Source organism: Diabrotica virgifera, chromosome 2, assembly GCF_917563875.1.
Source record: "Diabrotica virgifera virgifera chromosome 2, PGI_DIABVI_V3a".
Taxonomy (NCBI): domain Eukaryota; kingdom Metazoa; phylum Arthropoda; class Insecta; order Coleoptera; family Chrysomelidae; genus Diabrotica; species Diabrotica virgifera.
In genome coordinates this window covers 70,204,781-70,228,193 of record NC_065444.1, presented here as the reverse complement: position 1 = coordinate 70,228,193, position 23,413 = coordinate 70,204,781, and the positions used below count along the sequence as shown (strand labels likewise).

Here is a 23,413-nt window from a genome sequence, read left to right as displayed (position 1 = left end):
TGAGAAATTAGACGAAGGCTGTCTGTCCATCGGTCCGTCCGACCGCGAATGTAACTACTCCGTCATTATGCCAGGCAGAATGACAGATGAGGTGACGAGTGTACAGTGAACGGTTATAATCCAATGATGGTACTAAAGATTCACGCACGCATTTCGTTTCCGAAAGTCGCACTTTCACGCACGGCGTGCGGGAAAGTAAAATACCTTGTCATATGGCATTATAATATATTATAATACATGCAATAAACTAATATTTAGATATTATTTACTAATTTATTTCAAATTAGCTTATTGAGCTCATGTTTTAATGAAATTAGCGCGATAATTCGATAAAATAAAATGATTTTGACATAATATTGCTCATCTTTAGTACCATCGTTGGATTATAACCGTTCATTCCACACCTCATTTGTCATTTTACCTGGCATAATGACGGAGTAGTTACATTCGCGGTCGGACGAACAGATGGACAGACAGCCTTGGTCAAATTTCTCATCTTTAGTACCATCCTTGGTTATAAGCTTTCATTCGACACCTTATTGGTCATTCTACCTGGTACAGTGACGGAGGAGTTATATTCGCGGTCAGGCAGACCGACGGACCAAATTGCTGATCTTTAGTACCATCGTTGGATTATAATCGTTCATTCGAAACCTCATTTGTCATTTTCCCTGGCATAATGACGGAGTAATTACATTCGCGGTCGGACGGACAGATGGACAGACAGCCTTGGTCAAATTTTTCATCTTTAGTACCATCCTCGGTTATAAACTTGCATTCGACACTTTATTTGCCATTCTACCTGGTACAGTGACGGAGGAGTTATATTCGCGGTCAGGCAGACCGACGGACCAAATTGCTTATCTTTAGTACCATCGTTGGATTATAACCATTCATTTGACACCTCATTTGTCATTCTACCTGGCATAATGACGGAGTAGTTACATTCGCGGTTGGGCGGACAGATGGACAGACAGCCTTGGTCAAATTTCTCATCTTTAGTACCATCCTTGGTTATAAGCTTTCATTCGACACCTTTTTGGTCATTCTACCTGGTACAGTGACGGAGGAGTTATATTCGCGGTCAGGCAGACCGACGTACCAAATTGCTTATCTTTAGTACCATCCTTGGATTACAAGCTTTCATTCGACACCTCATTTGTCATTCTATCTGGTACAGTGACGGAGGAGTTATATTCGCGGTCAGGCAGACCGACGGACCAAATTGCTCATCTTTAGTACCATCGTTGGATTATAACCATTCATTCGACACCTCATTTGTCATTCTACCTGGCATAATGACGGAGTAGTTACATTCGCGGTTGGGCGGACAGATGGACAGACAGCCTTGGTCAAATTTCTCATCTTTAGTACCATCCTTGGTTATAAGCTTTCATTAAAATACATAGACATTTTCATTCTAAAATAGACAATTAGACATATTTGAGTGATATAATTGTTCTTCCCTGGTATAATTTTATAATATTGGGACATGAGAAGTAGGTAACAAACTATGATGAACAATATTGGGACATGAGAAGTAGGTAACAAACTATGATGAACCAATATGCGAAATAGATTTCTCCAATACTTTTGGTTTAGATTTTACCACGAGATACGAGCACAGTATTTATCCGAGTAAAATTTTCAGCGAGACCACCTAGAAAATTAAAAGTTCGCACCTGATATATAAAACGATTTCGAGTCGTCTTAGCGAGGCCGCACCTGCATACTAGCCCAATAAATGACCGTTTTGGAGTGTAATTTCCAGGGTCAACTCCGAATTGCATGAAAATTTGGATTTAGGTTCTACTTACCCTCCACTTCAAAGTTGAATTTGTGCCGTTGGTTGCTTTTACTTGGGGGGTGACATTTACCCCTTCTCGGGGGGTGAAAAACGCGTGTCTAAAATAAGGCCGGAAATGGATAAATTGACTTATTTTAAGCACCTTTTGTTCTATAAAGTTTTTTACGTAAGTCAATACTTTTCGAGTTATTCGCTATTGAAAATATTGATTTTTCTACAAAAAAACTACGTTTTCAGACCATTTTTCCCAAATAACTCAAAAAGTAAATATTTTATCGAAAAAAATATATTTAGTAAAAGTGTAGCCTATGAAAAAACGAAAAAAATGGTGTACCAGTAAAGTCTACAAATTGAGTAGAAGCAAAGTTGTAGCTCATGAAAAATACGTTCTTATTCGTCTAATTCCAAATCGAATAATTCAACGCGAAATCACCGAAGAAAAAAGCGTTTTTCGGGAAAACCTTATTAACATTTTTAAAGTATCGAAAAAAAGCTTATTATTTGTTTTGTACAAAAGTTTACAGCATCAAAAATAAACGAGTTACACTGAAAAAAAAGTTGGCCCCTTTTTTTTTGGTAAAAAAAAATCGTGAAAACCTCCCTCTATTTAGCACCCTAAATGAAATTAATCGTTTGGCTTTACCATATATTTTAACTGTATGTGTATTGTTTATATGATCTGTAAGTTTGATTGGTTTGAAGTGCTTATTTTTAAAAACATTTGGTTTTATATTAAAAAAAAATTTCTAAAAATTTTTGAAAAATTTCATTTTTTCAAAATAACTTCAAAAGTATTAGTGATAAGAAAAATCTTAAAGAGTAAAGAAATGTAGGTTTTGCTATTATAAATATGCTAGTTTCATTTTGTTTCTCCGTAAGACAAAAATTGGTTAAGATATGGCTGTTCAAAATTTGCATACACTCCTGATTAGTGACCCATTCAAGCTTTCTCAATTATAACCCTTTCAAGAATAAACACTTTAAACCGGTGAGAATGACAGATCATATAAAAAATAGATAGCTAAGTAAATTGTTTGTAAAGCGGTAGCGATTAATTACATTTGGGGAGCTAAACACGGCGAGATTTTCATAAGTTTTTACAAAAAAAGAAGAGGGCCAACTTTATTTTGAGCGTAACTCGCTTATTTTTAATGCTAAAACTTTTGTTAACAATTAAAACAACGCTTTTTATAAACACTTTAAAAAAGTTTAAATGGGTTTTTCCCGAAAAGTGCTTAATTTTTCGGTGATTTCACCTTGAAATATTCGATTTGGAATTAGACGAATAAGAACGTATTTTTCATGAGCTACAACTTTGTTTTATTTGATTGATAGGCTTTACTAATACACCATTTTTTTGGGTTTTTTATAAGCTACATACACTTTTGCTACGGATATGTTTTTCGATGTAATATTTACTTTTTGAGTTATTTGCGAAAAACCGTCTGAAAATGTAGTTTTTTTTTGTCGAAAAATCAACATTTTCAATGACAAATAACTCGAAAAGTATTGACTTACGTAAAAAACTCTATAGAGCAAAAGTTGCTTAAATCAATCAATTTATCCATTTCCTGTCGTTATCTTGAACGTATGTTTTTTCACCCCCGAGAAGGGGTGACTGTCACCCCCCAAGTAAAAGCAACCAACGGCACAATTTCAACTTTGTAGTGATGTTGAAAAAGTAACTATTCGTTACAAAGTACTCGTTACTTGCGAATACCGAAAGTAACGAATACTATTCAGAGAAACAGATAGTTACTTTGATTACTCTGATTACTTCGTACCAATCGTTGATTACTTTGATTACTCTGATTACTTTGATTACTCTGATTACTTTGATTACTCTGATTACTTTGATTACTTTGATTACTCTGATTACTTTGATTACTCTGATTATTTCGATTACCCTGATTACTTTGATTACTCTGATTACTCTGATTACTTTGATTACTCTAATTACTTTGATTACTCTGATTACTTTGATTACTCTGATTACTCTGATTACTTTGATTACTCTGATTACTTTGATTACTCTGATTACTTCGTTACTTCGTACCAATCGTATCAGAAGAGTGAGTAACGATTATTGTATCTACAACCATTCCACTTGATTACTTTCATACTTTCTAGACTGACCGTAAAAATGTGGAAATGATAATGTTTTTACAGTATGTTCAATGATCAACAACTTTAATTTTGTATGCGTTGCATTGGTTTTATTAGAATTAGACCAGAGCATTTATCACTAAAAGCACAGAATAAATTGATTTTTAAATAGAGCACCTAGAGACTTGCGACTTTTTGCGTTGTGTTCAGGATGAACTCAAGAAAAAGGTTACAATAGGAAAATGGGTAGGAATTAGAAATGCATAAGTGCATTTTAAAATGTATAAAATGCATCCAAAAGTGCATAAACATGTCAAAATCAGTATACGGTCAGATTTTGTTATTCGGGGGGTTTTTGGGGTCACTGAACATGGAATATGCAATCAGAACTGACCTCCGAAGTACCTCTGGTATCCAGGGTTATTCAAAGGTACGTCATCTAGAGTTTAGAGGGTTTTTGTCACTTAATTGATGCAAACAGATTACTCGAGGGTTTTTACGATCTTCTTTAAATGCCACCATCTCCGCTGCGGAGGTCGGCAATCATCATAGCTATTCGTATTTTAGAGACGGTTGCTCTGAAAAGTTCATTTGATGTACATCCTTACCACTCTCTCAGGTTGCGCAGCCATGATATTCTGCGTCTCCCTATGCTTCTCTTTCCTTGAATATTTCCCTCCATAAACAATTGAAGCAAGCTGTATCTCTCTCCACGTGACATATGTCCGAGATATTCCAATTTTCTTATTTTGATGGTATTTAGGATTTCCATCTCTTTATTCATCTTTCTCAGAACCTCTTTGTTTGTGACGTGTTCTGTCCACGATATTTTCAGAATTCTTCTGTACACCAACAGCTCGAATGATTCTAGTTTTTTCATTGATGCAGCATTCAAGGTCCAAGCTTCCATTCCATAAAGCAAAGTCGAGAAAACGTAGCACCTAGCCAAAGTAACTCTTAGCTCCAACTTCAAATCTCTTGTGCAGAGCACTTTTCGCATTTTGTTAAAATTTGCTCTAGCCTTTTCTATTCTGATTTTGATTTCCTGTAAGTAATCTCCTGTGGAGTTGATCATTGTTCCAAGGTATGCATATTGGTCGACTCGTTCGATATTGGATCCGTTTATGAAGAGATTTTCGTTATTTCTTTGAGTTTTCGATATTCTCATAAACTTTATCTTCTTGACATTTATTGTTAACCCGTATTCTTGTCCAAACTCCGATATTCTGGTCACTAGCCTCTGAAAATCCCCAATATTTTCAGCTAAGATGACAGTGTCATTCGCATATCTAATGTTGTTAATGGGAACACCGTTTACCTTTATTCCAGCTGTTGCACCCTCAAGAGCTTACTTCAAGATCTCTTCCGAGTAGGCATTAAAAAGAATTGGCGACAACATGCATCCCTGTCTCACTCCACGTCTGATTTCAATTTCCTCTGACAGCTGATCGTTAACACGTACTTTTGCTCAATGCTTATAGTATAAATTCGATATAATCCTGAGGTCATTTGTGGTCTATGTTCTTTGATTCCAGGACATGCATTAATTGTTAATGTCGTACTTTGTCAAATAATTTATTATAGTCAATAAAACACGCATATATGTCTTGATTGACGTCCAGGCACCTTTGTATAAGTATGTTAAGTGAAAAAAGAGCTTCACGAGTTCCCAGGCCTTTGCGAAACCCAAATTGCGTATCATTAATGTATGTATATGTCCAGTTTATGATATATTTATAAACAGAAACATATATTCATAAACATATAAACAAGTGTACATGTACAACTATACGCTTTCAGTCGAAAGTACTACGGACCATAACAAATGCACCTTCTTGGTTTATATCAAACAAGGAAGTCCGAGACGATCCCAAGTAGGCACAGTTAAGGAAATAGTAAGTGAATACAGCAGCCGCTATTTGGTGAAATTGAAAAACCACCCAAACAATCTTGCACTAATCCTGATAGATAATAGTGAGCACTGAACAGACTCGGAAACTGAAGAGCCACAAACCATTGGAGCTACCATATAGGTTCTTAGGTTCTAAGCGAAGTACTTAGTGTTAAAGGCACATTTCAATAATCTAAGAGACTATTGGAGTTTTTGTTATCACTGGATAACAAATCCAAATTTATAGATAGGTACATCCTTCTGTACAAACAAAAAAACATGTTTATAATTTTTATGTATGGATTCACTCACCATAGATAAAACCCTTATTCACCACCAACCCTTCTTCTATACCTCTATGTACGTTTAATTTAAAAATATTTACCTTATTCTGACTTCTCCAAAAATTAATAAATAAACGTCTATGAGGCAGTTAACGTGTTAAAATAGTTTAGTACCGAGAAATTGCGAGTCATAAAGTTCCACGAACTTCCTTGACACGTTCTTGTGTTGAGTTAAATATCTACTTTTATTTATGGTTACGCATTAACAAAAGTGGTTTTTGAAAATTCAAAAGCCCCTCATAAATTTCTATTACAACATATGGACTTACAACTGAGCGACAGGTCTAGTTGTGCCCGTATCTTTTTACAAAGGAAGTTGAAGTACTTTTTTGAATTAGTGTAGTGTGTGTGATAAAGTTATTTGTCTTGTCTTGTCAATTGTGTATTATTCCGAATTTCGAGAAAAGTTGTAACGGATGAGCCATATGTCCCATATTATGGGAACCATATGTGTGCTTTTTGACCATCGAAATACAATGGACAAAAGGATAAAGGATTATTTTTTAATTTTCCACACTTGAGATAGTAGATTGAAAAAATCTACTAATTTAATAGTTGTAAAAATATATTTTTACTTCTTGTATTTCGATGGAGACTTTCTAATGTAACAAGTTCTTCTGTTACACAATTTTTTTAATTCAAAAACAATCAACAATTGAGCAGTGTTAGTTATATTGTTACTTTAATTAAGTAAGTGCCAATGAAAAGTACTTAAATTGTGAACAATTTTCTTTTAATTTAAGAAACATTGTTGTTGTAATAAACATTGATATAATTTCAATACATTGAACTGCTCTGCGTACAGACAATTTAAAATCTTCAAATTTTTAAAATTGTTTTGGTCAAATTGCGTTAAGGGGATGGGTACGAACTTTCGGTTTCAATGCTATTTAAATGGGATTCATTTTTTTCGAATCCTGAGAAAACTAATAAGTATTTTTGAAAAATTAAAACGCAGAATGAAATATTACGTTATTACCGAAGGCGAAGGTCCCTGTAAACTTCTATAATGTTTATTTTAATAAGTTACAGGGGCGAAAAATAAAAAGAGAAAATTTGGTGTGATTTTTAATTTCAAATATCTCACCCAAAAGAAACTTTATATTCATTCTAAGGGACTTTCGGCTCTCGGCAATAAAGTAATCTTTCATTCTGCGTTTAAATTTTTCAAAAATAGGTACTTATTAGTTTTCTCAAGATTCGAAAAAAATTATTATATTTAAAATACATTGAAAATTTTGGCAGGCGTCAAAATTTTGCATTTTGTTCCTTTCCCCTTAATAGATTTTTTAATGAACTACCCTTCCGTAAATGGTTTGTTATGTTAAGCAATCTATTTTGAAATATTAAGGACTTTTTGATTACTTAATGCTGAATTGTGTTCTTTACATTTTTTAAAAGCGCTTTGTTGTCCGTCTAATGAGTTTTGTAAAGAGCCAATTTTATTTTGTCTGAATTGAGATTCAAATTTATCACATTCAATTTTGTGTTTCATGTAGTGGTGAGGCAAACGTAATTTCTTTGAATAGGTACTCTTATAGATTCTTTGCAAATTAAGCATAGTGCTTTAATAAAATTATATAAAGAAATATTTTTTTAAAAATGAATAACCATTTTCAATTAAATATTTTTTTCTTTATTAATTAACTTTTCATTAAATTCACACTTTTTCTCATTAATTTTTTTCTGTGGCATTTTATTTATTTTTTCTATGATAAGACCTGAATTATTTTACCAAATTAAAAATAACTTGTATTACGTATCTACTCATTAAGTATCTACTGTCGTTGTAGTGAAATACACCTTCCCATTATTCTGTTAGCCCGCATTGTTGCCATCGGCCACATTTCGGCATGACACTAAGTTTTTTGATTTTTCCTAAAATGATATTGGTGCTTTGGCGGGCCTTCAAAAAGGCGCAAAGGGCCGCATGCGGCCCGCGGGCCAAAGTTGCCGACCCCTGCATACTGTATCGTATTGTATTATTATTATTATTATTGTATGTTATTGTATTATATTGAATTGTATTATTGTATTTTATTGTATTGTATTATATGTATTATTTTATTTTATTGTTTTTATTTTTGTATTATAAATAGCTTAAATAAAAATAAAAAACTTAAAATATGTTTACATTTGTTAGAAAACCTAATTTAATTTAAAACCTGTTTATCTACAATTATTTGATATAGAATTTATTCTGTTAAAAATTATAAAAAGCAAAATGTGCCCGATATAATTTTGTACAGACATTAATTAATTAATAATCAAAAATGACGTTTTTTAATAAATTCTACTAAAATTTTTTCGGCCCGGTAAGATATTATTGTATATTTTCTGGATCATTTGAAACAAAAAAGGTATTTTGTAATTTTTCTTTTAAATTGATCGTTTTAGAGCTATAAACAATTTAAAACTGAAAAAAAAACCACAAATGACGATTTTCAAGACCCAAAAACACAAGTAAAATATATTATTGTTGTAATCATCAAGTATCTAAATTCAAATTACTTAAACTTTTTTCTATCGGGTCTCAATTTTTGGCAAGATTTATTCTAAAATATTTTTTTTAATTGTTACGAACCTGCAAAACTGCATTAATAACTAAAAAACAAAGTTTTTAAATGAAATAAGCCCAAAATCCTTTCGAGAACTGATAGAAGAAGGTTTGAATTCAATTTAGGTACTTCGTAATTTCAAAAATGTTATTTTTTAACTATGTTTTTAGCCTTAAAAATTGTCATTTTCCTTTTTTTTGGTTTTAATTTGTGTATAACTCGATAATTATCAACAAGAGAAAAATTACAAAACACCTTTTTTGTTTCGAATGATTCAAAAATCTAAAATTCTAATAAATACCTACACGGGCCGAAAAAATTTAATAATAATTTATAAACAAAGTCATTTTTTAATTATTAGATAACTAAGTAGTCTGGTCAAAATTATATCAGGTGCCCCTATTGTTATTTGTAATTTTTAAAATCATAAATTACATATCAAATTTATGAAAATAAAAGGCAAATATCGAGCAACTAGGTGATATCTGCCTTTTATTTCCACAAATTTCATTTATTCGAGCATTCAATCATCTCCTATTTTACATATAATCATTTTATCCATTAAACAGATCGGTGAAGGTCATTGTTATATCTGAATACCTATACAAAATACCTACCTACTGAGAAATACGATTCTCGATATGATTACCGGTACTCAAATACAAAAGTAATCATAGTAATCAAAGTAACGAATACCGTAAATGATTACTTATTATATCGGAATACCTATACAAAATACCTACCTACTGAAAAATACGATTCTCGATATGATTACCGGTACTCAAATACAAAAGTAATCAAAGTAACGAATACTGTAAATGATTACTTGTTATATGGGAATACCTATACAAAATACCTACCTACTGAGAAATACGATTCTCGATATGATTACCGGTACTCAAATACAAAAGTAACGAAAGTAATCATAGTAATCAAAGTAACGAATACTGTAAATGATTACTTGTTATATCCGAATACCTGTACAAAATACCTACCTACCTACCTACTGAGAAATACGATTCTCGATATGATTACCGGTACTCAAATACAAAAGTAATCATAGTAATCAAAGTAACGAATACTGTAAATGATTACTTGTTACATCCGAATACCTATACAAAATACCTATCTACCGAGAAATACGCTTCTCGGTACGATTACCGGTACTCAAATACAAAAATAACGAAAGTAATCATAGTAATCAAAGTAACGAATACTGTAAATGATTACTTGTTATATCCGAATATCTACACAAAATACCTATCTACCGAAAAATACTCAATACAAAAGTAATCAAAGTAATCAAAGTAACGAATACTTGAAATGATTACTTTATTCAAAAGTAACGATTTGTATTGATTACTCGAAAGTAACTATAATCAACATCACTACAACTTTGAAGTGGAGGTTAAGTAGAACCTAAATCCAAATTTTCATGCAATTCGGAGTTGCCCTTGAAAATTACACGGTATCGCCGAATTTCCCGTTCATTTACTGGGCTATACCTCTCTGTACTGATTAAGAACCAAACTAAACTATATATCGGCCGGCTATGCGGCCTCACTTAGATATCTATTGCGTTATTTCTCCGATAGAGGCAGCATCTCTCGGGAAAGAATCTTTTCTCTCTGTTGTACTGCTAGTAGGGGACCTCTCTTTCATACAACGGCCGGCCTTAATGTGAACATTAACTAAAGTTCACTTTAAGGTTGACATTTACCCATAACAATTCCATTGATAAAGGTACCAACTTAAAATTTAAAGTCCACTTTAACGATTATGAAACCGGGCGTAACTATTTTTAAAATGATATGATTACTTATGAAATTGTGAATTATGATGATATTATAAAATGTAAATAAAAAATGGCGCCTTAAATTAGATTTTTTTGACGGTTTTTTTTGCTAGTGCAAATTTGTCTAAGATATTTTACAGTTAGGTATAGCCTCCCCTATTGTAAAAATCACGAGCCGCCACTGGTCTTTACTTTATTTTGTTGTTTGGTATTATGCAATAAAGCTTAACATTCATATTGACTTACACTAAATATCAATTAACTTCTCACTATATAGTGCAGTCACTGAAGGTTTTCACCTCCGATTTCGTTGAACCTCCATCGATTTTCATGAAAATTGGTAAGTAATTAGAGGATACCTCAAGGAACAAAGGTGACATGATGCCAACTTGCGCTTTTACCATGGGGGTGGATGCCACCCCTTCTCGGGGGGTGAAAATTATTTTATTAAAAATAATACCATAAGTCCATAGAGGGACAAATTATAAGCAAAATTTGTTATATAAAGTTATTAAAATAAATCAACACTTTTTGAGTTATTAAAGACCAAAGATTTTATTTTTTTCGTAAAAAATGCATGTTTTAAATCGGGTTTTCACGTATAAATCAAAAACTATAAGCTTTTACAAAAAAAGTTATTATTACTGAAATTGAAGGTAATTAAAACTGAATACAGTCCTTACATAAAGAACTAAACTAATGTTAGTTCAGAGTGAGTTATTGGCAATCGAATGTGTATTTTTTTCGACGAGTATGCAAATCTAAGGATTCAAGCTTAAATAACGGGAAAACGATGCAATGTATAAAATATTCTTGCTAAATATTTGTCAAAGTACTCCGGAATACCTATCAAATGAACTTCAGAACAAGGTAATAGCGTCAAAATTAAGCAAGTTATAATGAAAATAAAAGAACCGTTTCGAATTTTTTAGGAAAAAGTGAAAAATAAAACATACGCCATTTCCACAAAAATTAAAATTTATAGTAATCCTTACAAGAACTGCTTTATATTAGCATAAGTAATGTTTTCGATAGTTTTGGCCGGTTTAGAATGCATATATTTTTTAAAAAGATATAATTTAAAAAATCATAATTTTTAAAATTACTGTAATTCTCATATTCTTTTGATAATAACTCCAAAAATACTCAATATACGTAAAAAATTATATATAACCAAATTTTAGTTTTTTCTGTGCCAAATATTTTACCTGTTTTACTATTTCGATAGGGTAAAAAAAAGCCAAGATAGAAACGTTTAAATTTTAAATTTTGCCGTGGGAACCATGCAACCGGGGTCATTTAACCTATTATTTTTTTAAAAAGTAAGAGGTTTAGAAGATTAGGTTTAACGTTCTTAAATAGCACTTGGAATTAGCTTTCAAACAGTTTTTAGACAAACCTGATATCGTAAACAAGAACGGAGTTATTAAAAAAAATAACATTTTTTGGAAAAAATTTTAAAAGATACATTTTGAAAAAATTTTGGAGCATAAATTTTAACGCTATCAACATGTTCGGGGGCTCATTTGATAGATATTTTTAAGTATTTTGACAAATGTTTAATAAGTTTATGTTATAAAATGCATCCGTTTCCCGCTATTTCAGCTTGAATAATTAGAGTTTTTTACTCGCCGAAAAAAATATACATTCAATTACCTATAACTCACTTTTAGTTAACATTAAAAGGTTTTTCTAGTAAGAGATTGATTTCATTTTTTATTATCTTCAATTTTGATAATAATAACTTTTTTTGTAAAAACTTACACTTTTTGAGTTATTGATGAAAAATTGGTTAAAATCATGCATTTTTCTCAAGAAAAATTAAAATCTTTGATCTTTAATAACTCAAAAAGTTATGATTTATTTTAATAACTTTATATAACAAATTTTGCTTGAAATTTGTCCCTCTATCGAATTATGGGGTTATTTTTAATGAAATAATTTTCACCCCCGAGAAGGGGTGGCATCCACCCCCAGGGTAAAAGCGCAAGTTGACACCATGTCACCTTTGTTCCTTGAGATATCCTCTAACATACTCACCAATTTTCATGCAAATCGATGGAGGTTCAACGAAATCGGAGGTAATAGCTCATATCCACCTTCAGTGACTCCACTAATAAATTTAGAGTACAAAACCGTACAAACATTACAAAACAGTACAAAATTAGAAACAAATTAAAAAACTGAATATTCGCATCCGCATTCGCGAATGTCGACAGCAGATATTTGCATTCGTATTCGCGAATGTTCAAAAAATGACATTTATTACATCACTATAAAGTATTAATTTGTAAAATTAAAATAATAATTATCCTGATTTGTGGGTTTTATTCACTTTGTAAAGATTTTTTTGCCGGCACTGTAGTAAAATGTGTACAGTTGGTTTATCTTTTAGGTTGCTTACAAAATAAGAACAAAATGAAAATTATGAAAACACCTGAAAACTCATCTCCGAAGATTTGGGTAGATACGCCGAAGAAAAAACTAAATAAGAAAGTTCAAACTGGAAAAGGACCTTACACGTGTACAATTTGTTTAAAACAATTTTCTCGGCGAGATTATCTGAACATACATTCGAGAATACATAATAAAGAAAAACCATGTAAGTGTAATATATGTTTTAAGCAATTTACTCAAGCAAATGCTTTGAAATATCATTTGAGAACCCATACTGGAGAAAAGCCTTATAAGTGTGAAATTTGTGTTAAGCAATTTACTCAAGAAGGTAATTTGAAAACACATTTGAGAGTGCACACTGGAGAAAAGCCTCACAAATGTGGAATTTGTTTGAAACAATTTACTGATTCAACTACTTTAAAAAGACATTTGAGATTGCACACTGGAGAAAAGCCTTACGAGTGTGATATTTGTTTAAAACAATTTACTCAAAAAAGTAATTTGAAATCACATTTGAGAACCCATATTGAACAAAAGCCTTATAAGTGTGAAATTTGTTTTATGCAATTTACTCAAGAAGGTAATTTGAAAAGACATTTGAAAGTGCACACTGGAGAAAAGCCTCACAAATGTGGAATTTGTTTGAAACAATTTACTGAAAAAAGTAATTTGAAATCACATTTGAGTACCCATACTGGAGAAAAGCCTTATAAGTGTGATATTTGCTTTAAACACCTTGGTGCAAGTAATCTAAAACAACATATGATGATTCACACTGGAGAAAAGCCTTATAAGTGTGATATTTGCTTTAAACACCTTGGTGCAAGTAATCTAAAACAACATATGATGATTCACACTGGAGAAAAGCCTTACGAGTGTGATATTTGTTTTAAGCAATTTACTCAAGAAAGTAATTTGAAAACACATTTGAAAGTGCACACTGCAGAAAAGCCTTACGAGTGTGATATTTGTTTAAAACAATTTACTCAAAAAGGTAATTTGCAATCACATTTGAGTACCCATACTGGACAAAAGCCTTATAAGTGTGATATTTGCTTTAAAGAGTTTACTAGGGCAAATAATCTGAAATCACATATGAGGATTCACACTGGAAAAAAGCCTTACAAGTGTGATATTTGTTTTAAGCAATTTACTCAAGAAAGTAATTTGACAACACATTTGAAAGTGCACACTGCAGAAAAGCCTTAGAAGTGTGATATTTGTTTAAAACAATTTGCTCAGATATTTAGCTGAGAAAATTATTTTTCTCAGCTAAAAATGCATTCAAAAATACACTCCAGAAAAGCCTTATAAGTGTGGTCCTTTTTAAACAGTTGACTAAAAAATTTACTTTGAAGACACATATGATGACAAACAGGTGAGAGACCTTACAAGTTTGAAATTTGTTTGAAGCAATTGTGTAACGATAGACTACCACATATACTTGAAATACTATTGAAAAATACTATTTCAATCAACTATGATAGTTATCGTTTGTGCTCGTCTTGTTCTAATCAAAAATATGAACGATGAAGATCTGGATTGGAAAGTAGACATTTGATCTTTCTTACGTTATAGTCTGTGGCAAATAGAATTTGTCTGATGCCGAACACACATACACAATATCTGGATTGGAAGCAAACAAAACAATATTTTAAGTAATCATGTTTATTTTTCAATAAAGATATAATAAAATGTGGCTTATTAGATTCATTGACATATATATTCAGATTCTTACCAAAAACTAACAATTCTTGATTATACTTATGGCTTTTGGTATTGGTTCGATGGTAACTACTTGATGTCGAATGGTACTGCTGTTTCTGCGACTGGCTCTGGGGTCCTAGATGTTGTATTCCACCAGGCCTAAGGATGTTGGTCGTTGCAGTCTAGGTTAGATTCATTATATGGTCCTTGTGGTTGTATCGCCGGCGATAGAGGATGCTTGAGGCTCCCAAAGGGAGAAAGGTGATGTTATTTCCAAAAACTTGAAGATTAATGACATCAAGAAGTAATAAACCAAAATGTGCCTTTGCCAATAATCGGAAAAAGTAGCTAATGACAACAATAGAAAAAGTAGAATTACTATTAATTACTAGTTAAAGTATTTATGATTTCTACAAATCGAACGAAAATTCGAATGTGCCTTCGACAGCGTATCTCATGCTGCTATATATAATTTCCATTATAAAGTCAATGTACACTGAGGCGAAATGCAGCGTGACACGCAATGGGATCAACAGTGACGAATTTAACGTACTTACTGGAGTCGAGACAGGGATGCGTGCTTTCTCCGTTTCTTTACAACATAGCTATAGAGTATGGGTTCTCCAAATTAGACTCCGACACAAGAGGGATACAATGGACGTTAACCACACGCCTAAGCGATCTAGAATATGCCGCCGATATCTGCATATTAGGACAAAGGTTCCAAGATGTGGCTGACCAATTGGAAAGACTTTCCACTGAAGCCAATAAAATAGGTTTGAAAATTAATATTGGTAAAACCAAGTCCGTGAGAATAAATGCAAGGAACGAAACGCTATTTACTATCGACAACATGCAGATTAAAAATGTGGAAAACTTTACGTATCTCAGAAGTGTCAGAAAACGGAGGTACAGAAGACGATATTCGTATGAGGATGCGAAAAGCTCAACAAGCATGCTCAACCCTGTTTGGAGATCTGGCGACTATTCTATAAGGACAAAGATCCGAATATTCCAGTCAAATGTCATGTCTGTTCTACTCTACGGATGTGAAACCTGGAAAGTGACAAAAACCCTTACAGACAAACTGCAGGTCTTTGTTAACAAATATCTACGAAGAATTGTTCGTATTTTCTTGCCAACCACCATCAGAAACGAAGATCTACTACACGTGACCCAACAAAGCGGGTTGAAAATTAAATATAGTCCAGAAAGTGGGGTTCAATCGGTTACACACTCCGAAAAAAAAGTTCCAGTATTGCAAAGACTGCCCTACAGTGGAATCCCCAAGAAAAAAGAAAAAGAGGTCGCCCAGCACAAACTTGGAGAAGATCCATTATGGACGAGATAGAGGTCAAGGAATGTCCTGGAATGAGGCGAAGGCCTTAGCTCAAAATAGAACGCGATGGCGCGTTTTTACTGAAGCTCTATGTTCCATTTAGGAGTTCAAGAACATTATATAGCCAACAATATTGAATAACCCACTTCTTCCAATTTATTTCTTACATTTGTATGGGTGGCTCTGCTGTAGTTTACAGCCAAATTCTTTAAAATTTGTTGCCCTCTGGGAGTAAGAAAGCTTCTTGCACACAAGAAGCATGGCATGCTTAAGAAATGGACATGACACACGAATGTGAATATTTTTTACAATCCATATTCATTATAATCTACATTTTACAACATTATTTGGCTTTTTAAAGCGGAGAGCACATCTAAGCGATCGCCATGGCGATCTCGGTTACTGTAGAAAGCGAACACTTCGGAGCGATAGGGACCTGCGATTTCATTAGTATAATAATAATACAGTTGAAATATTATAATATATAAAATGTCCGATTTACAAGAAGAAAACGCACTGTTTGTTGCAGTATTGTTACATAATTTGAAGGCATGTAACCTTCATTATTCAAAATTAATTCTAATAAAGAAAGAAATTTAATAAAAGGTATGCGTGGGCGTTGTATTTTTTCCATTTACAAATGAAGATATTTTGCAGAAAAAGAAGATATGTATGGGCAGGTACATGAATTAACCTGCGGTACAAGCCATACGGAGGATTTCATAAATTATTCCCAGAACTTCGCAGATATGTATAGACCGTTTTATACATATTTTAGAATGAATTAGAAAAGAAAGTTTTGCTGAAATATTTATTTTTAATACAGTTGAGTCCGGGAATCTTTACCCGTTCGTCATCATTTAAAGCATACGAAATAAGTCGATGATAATTCGGAAGTGGACCGTGATAGTCGTGACGTCAAATCAATGTTGGCTACTCTGGAATAATTGCCAAACAAAACAAAAATTCACACGTGGTGTTTGTTTTTGTTTTTATAATTGGAATATATTGCTTGTAGGATGTTTAATTTTTACAAAATGGTAATGTGTTGGGTAACAGTGATTGTAATCAATGCTCATAGTATATTTTCCACCATATTTCCAAATAAGACTGGTTAAGAACCTGAAGAAACGCAGTAAGTACTATTGTAGTGTGAGATGTGTACTTGATTTTGTGTAGGGACATTTATAAAATTAAAAGCAATATGATTGATATGACTAACAAGGATTGTGTCTTTAGAAAAAATGTGCAGATGCTTGTTAAAACAAAATAAAATTAAAAATTATTACACAAATCACGTGTATAATCCATTGACAGACGTCAAACATTTATTGATTTTTTATTTGTTTGGAAAAATATTTGACATCACACTATTACGGTCCATTGAAATTTACTAAACGCAGTCACTTGCTGTTGCGTTTAGTAAATTTCAATTTCTGACTTATTTTGTATGCTTTAAATGATGACGTACGGGTAAAGATTCCCGGACTCAACTGTACGTACGTTCTTATAACCTGGGTGGGACAGCTCGAAGAATATAATAATAATAATATTTATATATTTATAATAATAACATATATCATATGTTTTTACAATTTCAATAAATTTTTAGATATCCATTTTTATTTGCATCATCGCGACCAGCGATAAATGTAACCTGCTGCGTTCTGAACGCTAAACTAATTATATCGCCGTCAGAACGCTGCACAAATTCCTTTGATCGCCAGCAGATCGCGACAAGTGTGTGCTGATTCACTTGTTTGCTTCAGACGAGTTGAATCGTCATCGTTAACGCCATCGCGTCGTTATCGCTTCGGTGTGTTTTCCGCTTTAAGCGAGAAACGATGGCGATCACGATTCGGCTCGTCTTAATCAAACAAGCGGATCAGCACATATTTGCCGCGACCTGCTAGCGATCAAAAGAATTTGTGCAGCGTTTTGACAGCGCTCAGGTTACATTTTTATCGCTGGTCGCGTCAGTGCAAATAAAAATGGATATGGAAAAACTTATTGAAATAGTAAACAAATATGATAATATGTATATTGTTCGACCTGTCCCTGGTTCCCTAAAATTTGTTTGTTGTTTGCTGATCTCATTTTTTATTCGAGCTAAAATTTCATCAAAACTGTCAAAATTCATTCTAGAATATGTAAAGAAACTCATCTCTGCGAAGTTCTAGATACAATTTATAAAATTCTCCTTATTGCTTGCGCCTCAGGTTATACTTACGGTGCGTACGTACCTAAACATCTGGTTTCATTCTGCAAAATAAACTATATAAAATACCTTTTATTAAATGTCTTCCTTTATCCGAATTAATTATGTTACATACATACAATGAATGTTTTTATTTCTTGTAAATCGCTCATTTTATACACTACATTTTCAACTGTATTATTTTTATACTCATGAAATCGCAGGTCGCTGTCGGTCCGATGCGTTCGCTTTCTACAGAAACCGAGATCGCCATCGTGGATGATATATCAAGTAACCAACAATTATTGGGTAGACAGCTGAATAAGACCACTTGTACTCTTTTCTACGGAATCCTATTTATTTCATTAGTAGTCACTACACCATTAGGGACGCTAAAATGATATTAAAGATCTTATTCTTAACGTGTTCTATCAAGCCCCCTTGACGTTGGCAATTAGCATGGCAAGACTGTCTCTGTCACAATATTAAAGATACAATGGTGAAATTTTTGTATTAAAAACAAGTTACTAGTGTGAGATTATCCTCATATATGTTATATCTTAGTAAAGTATTAAACACTTAGTAAAAGTAATTTGAAAATTTTTAATAATGTAAGTTTTACATGGTTAAAATATTATATTAAATTCAAAAATATTTTTTAAATAAGTAAATAAAAACAAATTGCAATTTTCAAAATAATAAAATAGGTTTTTTAAATTTTGCACATGGAACTAAAATTTATTCTGAATATTTTTTCAATACCTTACCGTATAATCTAACAAAAAAAATTAGTTGTGTTTGGACCCCCTCAAGCACATTTCCTGGCTACGTGCCTGAGTGAAGGAGCGTTTTGAGAGATATTTTCATTGAACGAAATGTCAAAAAATAACTGCATTGTTTTGGACATGGTCCTGTAAATAAAAGGCCAAATTTTAATGATTTTAAAAAGCGGAAATTATAAAAGAACCGTAAAATGGGGTTACTTTGACCGCTGGGGTGAATTTGACCAAAAACATAGAAAAAGATCTATTGTGATATACTTCAGCCACCATGTATAATTTTTAAAATTATTTTTAACGATTCAAACATATATATCTAAGAATTCATTTTTAAATTAAAAAAAAAATAATATTCCAAGGGTTGTTAAATCCACCGATATAACCAATTAAGAAAAAATGGTTTAAAAAACGGTCAAATTAACCCCTCCTAAAAGAAAAATAAGTTTAACAGGCAAAAAGCATATACAGGGTGGGGCATTAGTGTGACAAAGTCCAATTACGCGTTTGTCGTAAGAGATTCGAAAAAAAAGTTATTTAGGTAAAAGTTGGGGCACACATAGTATCATAATTTAAAAATATTTTCAAATATACAGGGGCGTCCGTGTTGACAGGGTGACACAAACTTATGTTTTTATAAATGGAACACCCTATATCTTTTAACATTTTTTGATTCTCCTCAATGTTTCCTTTCTTAAAATGTATGGTTTTGTAATATTATACGAGGTAGTTTAAAAGTTAATTAGGTTTTTTTGTTAATTTCGTAGCAATATCTACACCCTGTAGAATTGTAGTGATTTGACATTAAATTTTCTATTTACATTCAAACGATTTTTAATATAGTCTACTACTGTTAATCATTAACTGTATAGCGAAATGTTTAATTTTAGTATACAGGGTGGGTCGAAACTCGGAATGAATATTTTCTGAGTTTTCTTAAATGGAACACCCTGTATTTTAGTATTGTAATGAACTGATATTTTATGGTACTTTTTTATTTCTTAAGCATTCCCTATACCTAAGTGCTTTAATTTGTAAGTTATTCGTGATTCTTTAGCTAAACATTAATTGCAACAAAAATTACGTGAAATTTTATTTGGAGGCCGTGAAAATATCCAATCAAAAATAATTAAAAAAAATACATAATAATCTAGCCTGATCCTTAATTTATTACTGTTGGATGAGATATCCAAATACATTCGTAATTAAGGTTGTTGGTGCTTAAAATATTAATCAAACATACAAAATTCTCCCTAGTTGGCTATGACACAAAATTTGCTGAAACATTTGACATTATACGTAGTTACAGTTGATTTGTTACCATCACTAATATTAATTTTTCTAATGAGGAACTGATTAAAATGGCTTTGTGCTAGGAGAGTATAACAAAAATGAGCTACTTGCAATAAAAATTTATCATCAGCAATTCCCTGATAGACGACAACCAAAAAGAGAATATTTTGAAAGTATACTAAAACGGTTTCAACAGACTAGATACTTAGATTGTAAGAACGGTTGTACTAATATGCAGATCCTCAATGACACTAAGGGTTACATTTAATTCCTGTTTTCTTCACTTACAATAGTTTTTGTTCGATCAGATTTATCATAATCTAAGTGTCCAGTCCGTTGAAACCGTTTTAGTATATTTTTAAACGTTTCTTTTCTTAGTTGTCGTCTATCAGGAAATTTCTGATGAAAAATTCTTATTGCTAGTAGCACATTTTTGTTATACTCCGCTAGCACAAAAATCTTATTAGTCAGTTCCTCGTTAGAAAAATTCATATTAGTAATGGTAACAAAGCAACTGGAACTATAAAAATAGTATAATATCAAATTTTTAAGGAAATTTAGGATCATAGCCGACTAGGTAGAATATTGTATGTTTTTATTAATATTTTGCGCACCAACAATCTTAACTACGAATTTATTTGGATATCTCATCCAATATTAATAAATTAAGGATCAGGCCAGATTATGATGTTTTTTTTTTGTCGAAAAATTATTTCTGACTGTATATTTTCACGGCCACCTAATAAAATTTCACGTAATTTTTCTTGCAATTAATGTTTGGCTTAAAGAATCACGAATAACTTACAAATTAAAGCACTTAGGTATAGGGAATGCTTAAGAAATAAAAAAGTATCATAAAATATCATTTCATTACAATACTAAAATACAGGGTGTTCCATTTAAGAAAACTAAGAAAATACTCATTCCGAGTTTCGACCAACCCTGTATACTAAAATTTAACATTTCGCTGTACTGTTAATGTTTAACAATAGTAGACTATATTAAAAATCGTTTGAACGTAAAATAAAAATTTGATGTCAAATCACTACAATTCTACAGGGTGTAAATGTTGCTACGAAATTAACAAGAAAACGTAATTATCTTTTAAACTACCTCGTATAATATTACAAAACATATATTTTAAGAATGAAAACATTGAGTAGAATCCAAAAATGTAAAAATATACAGGGTGTTCTATTTAAAAAAACATAAGTTTGTGTCACCCTGTCAATACGTAAGCCCCTGTATATTTAAAAATATATTTAAATTATGATCCTATCAGTGCCCCAACTTTTACCTAAATAAATTTTTTTCGTATCTCTTACGGCAAACGAGTAATTGGACTTTGTCATACTAATGCCCCACCCTGTATGGTCAACTTCCCCCTAAATGGGGTGTACTTGACCAAAGGCATTTTTTTTCTAAGTCATGATTATTTTCTTGTAATTATAATCTAAGCTACTGAAAGTAGACGCCTAAACCTATAACGTATTTGCATATACAAAAATGTAGCAAAATTTAAAATATGATTTTTATAGGATTAAAGTACAAAATCGGTCAAAGTTACCCCAAATTACGGAACCACAAAAAGTTGAAAAGATAATTAATGCCTGGTTGAACTAACAGATCTTTAGCTTAAGATGTGCTTTAATAGGCCTTGATCCCGCGTACCAAAAAAAGTTGATTAATAGCAAGCTGAAAATTTGAACACCTTAACGGTGTCTAGTCGGACAAACTATGATGTACGGGAACACTGCAACAGAGGAAGTTTTAATTGTGGAACAGTTGAAAAATTTGGAACGTCAGCTTACGAAAACGCCCCATGTATTTGTCGGACAGAACTTCCAATTGTTTTGTTACCATTTCATTAAACTCTTGCAAAAATCACACTGCTATTTATCACCAATAATTCCTGTCATTTGACATGCTCTTCGTGTTCCACTCATTAAACTGATAAACACCAATCTGATTTTTGCATGAGAGTTTAATGAAATGGTAACAAATCAATTGGAAGTTATGTCCGACAAAATACATGGAACGTTTTCGTAGTCTGACGTTCCAAATATTTAACCTGTTTCACAATTAAAACTTCCCCTGTTCCAGTGTTTCCATACATCAAAGTTTGTCCGAGTAGACTCCGCAAGCTATTAACAAATTTTCAGCTTGATATCAATCAACTTTTATTGGTACGCGGGATCCGGGTCTATAAGCTCAGCCTACGAAATATACGAGTTGCACCATTAAGTCTTAGATCAATTTCCAGCTTGTCAGAATGGATAGCATCTTAAACTTCATCTCAGTTAAGACGTGCTAAGAATTGAAGATTATATTGCAACGTAAGTGAGACTTAAGGCGGCTCTATCTATAAGCTGAGCTGGTGCTTAAGATTTGTTGGTGCAACAAGGCTTAAATGTGCTAAATATAAATATTGGTATTACTCATATTACTGAAATGGTGCATATTCTCACTAAGCGGTAGTAGTAGATTTGATAGCCCTATACTCTATTGTTGCCTTTATTCCACTAATCCATGTTATTATTCATCTATTATCCCCATTCTCTTGACATGCCCATACCATATTAGTTGCCATATTTCTCTCCTTTCTGATGTTCAATGAATCCTGTTCTTGTACCTTCTAATTTCTTCATTAGGTACATGTAGTACCTGATGATGGAATTGGGTTTACGCTTAAACTACAATTGTTCACAAGGCGTAATTTTCTGTTGTTTGTAGTGTCAGTGTTCTTCCATATTTTTGTGAGTTTGGCTGTTGCTGTTGCCGATCTGGCCATTGTGATGCGTCTACGTTTAAGCAGAGCCCAATTCAAATCTAATTTAAATTAAATCTATTTTCAAAGTTCACATTACTATAATTAAAAAATATTTTATATTATCCATAATATTACACATTTACATCAAATGTAAAATATTTAAATAACAAAAAATATATATTTTTTATTATACAGTGTGTCTGCGTAACTTAGAACAATATCGGAAACTTTTTTATTATGAATTTTAGGAAAAAAAGTTATTCTTCATAACCTGCTCTGCATAGTCTAAAACCTAAGATACAATCATCAGATATCAAATTACGAGATGTTAAAAAATATGAATTTCGCTCAAGAGTAATGTACCTTTATATTTCACAATATCGAAAATTGTTATTAATAAAAGTTGTTTTGAATTAAAAATAATGTTATAGTC

General features: G+C 32.2%; 1 protein-coding gene across 5 annotated transcripts in view; it reads left to right on the top strand.

Moving 5' to 3' along the window:
- LOC126880082 (zinc finger protein 664-like) overlaps positions 1-23,413 on the top strand; it is an 80,862-nt gene that overhangs the window by 25,016 nt on the left and 32,433 nt on the right. For 2 of the 5 annotated variants that reach the window (XM_050643750.1, XM_050643747.1), the window contains one exon: positions 12,897-14,597. The exons of 2 other annotated variants lie outside the window; for them this stretch is intronic. In XM_050643750.1, the coding sequence (XP_050499707.1) occupies positions 12,897-14,107 (1,211 nt within the window). In that variant the 3' untranslated portion in view covers positions 14,108-14,597. Of the gene's footprint in view, positions 1-12,896; positions 14,598-23,413 lie in introns of those variants that run through there. One more of the 5 variants, XM_050643748.1, reaches the window with a different exon arrangement.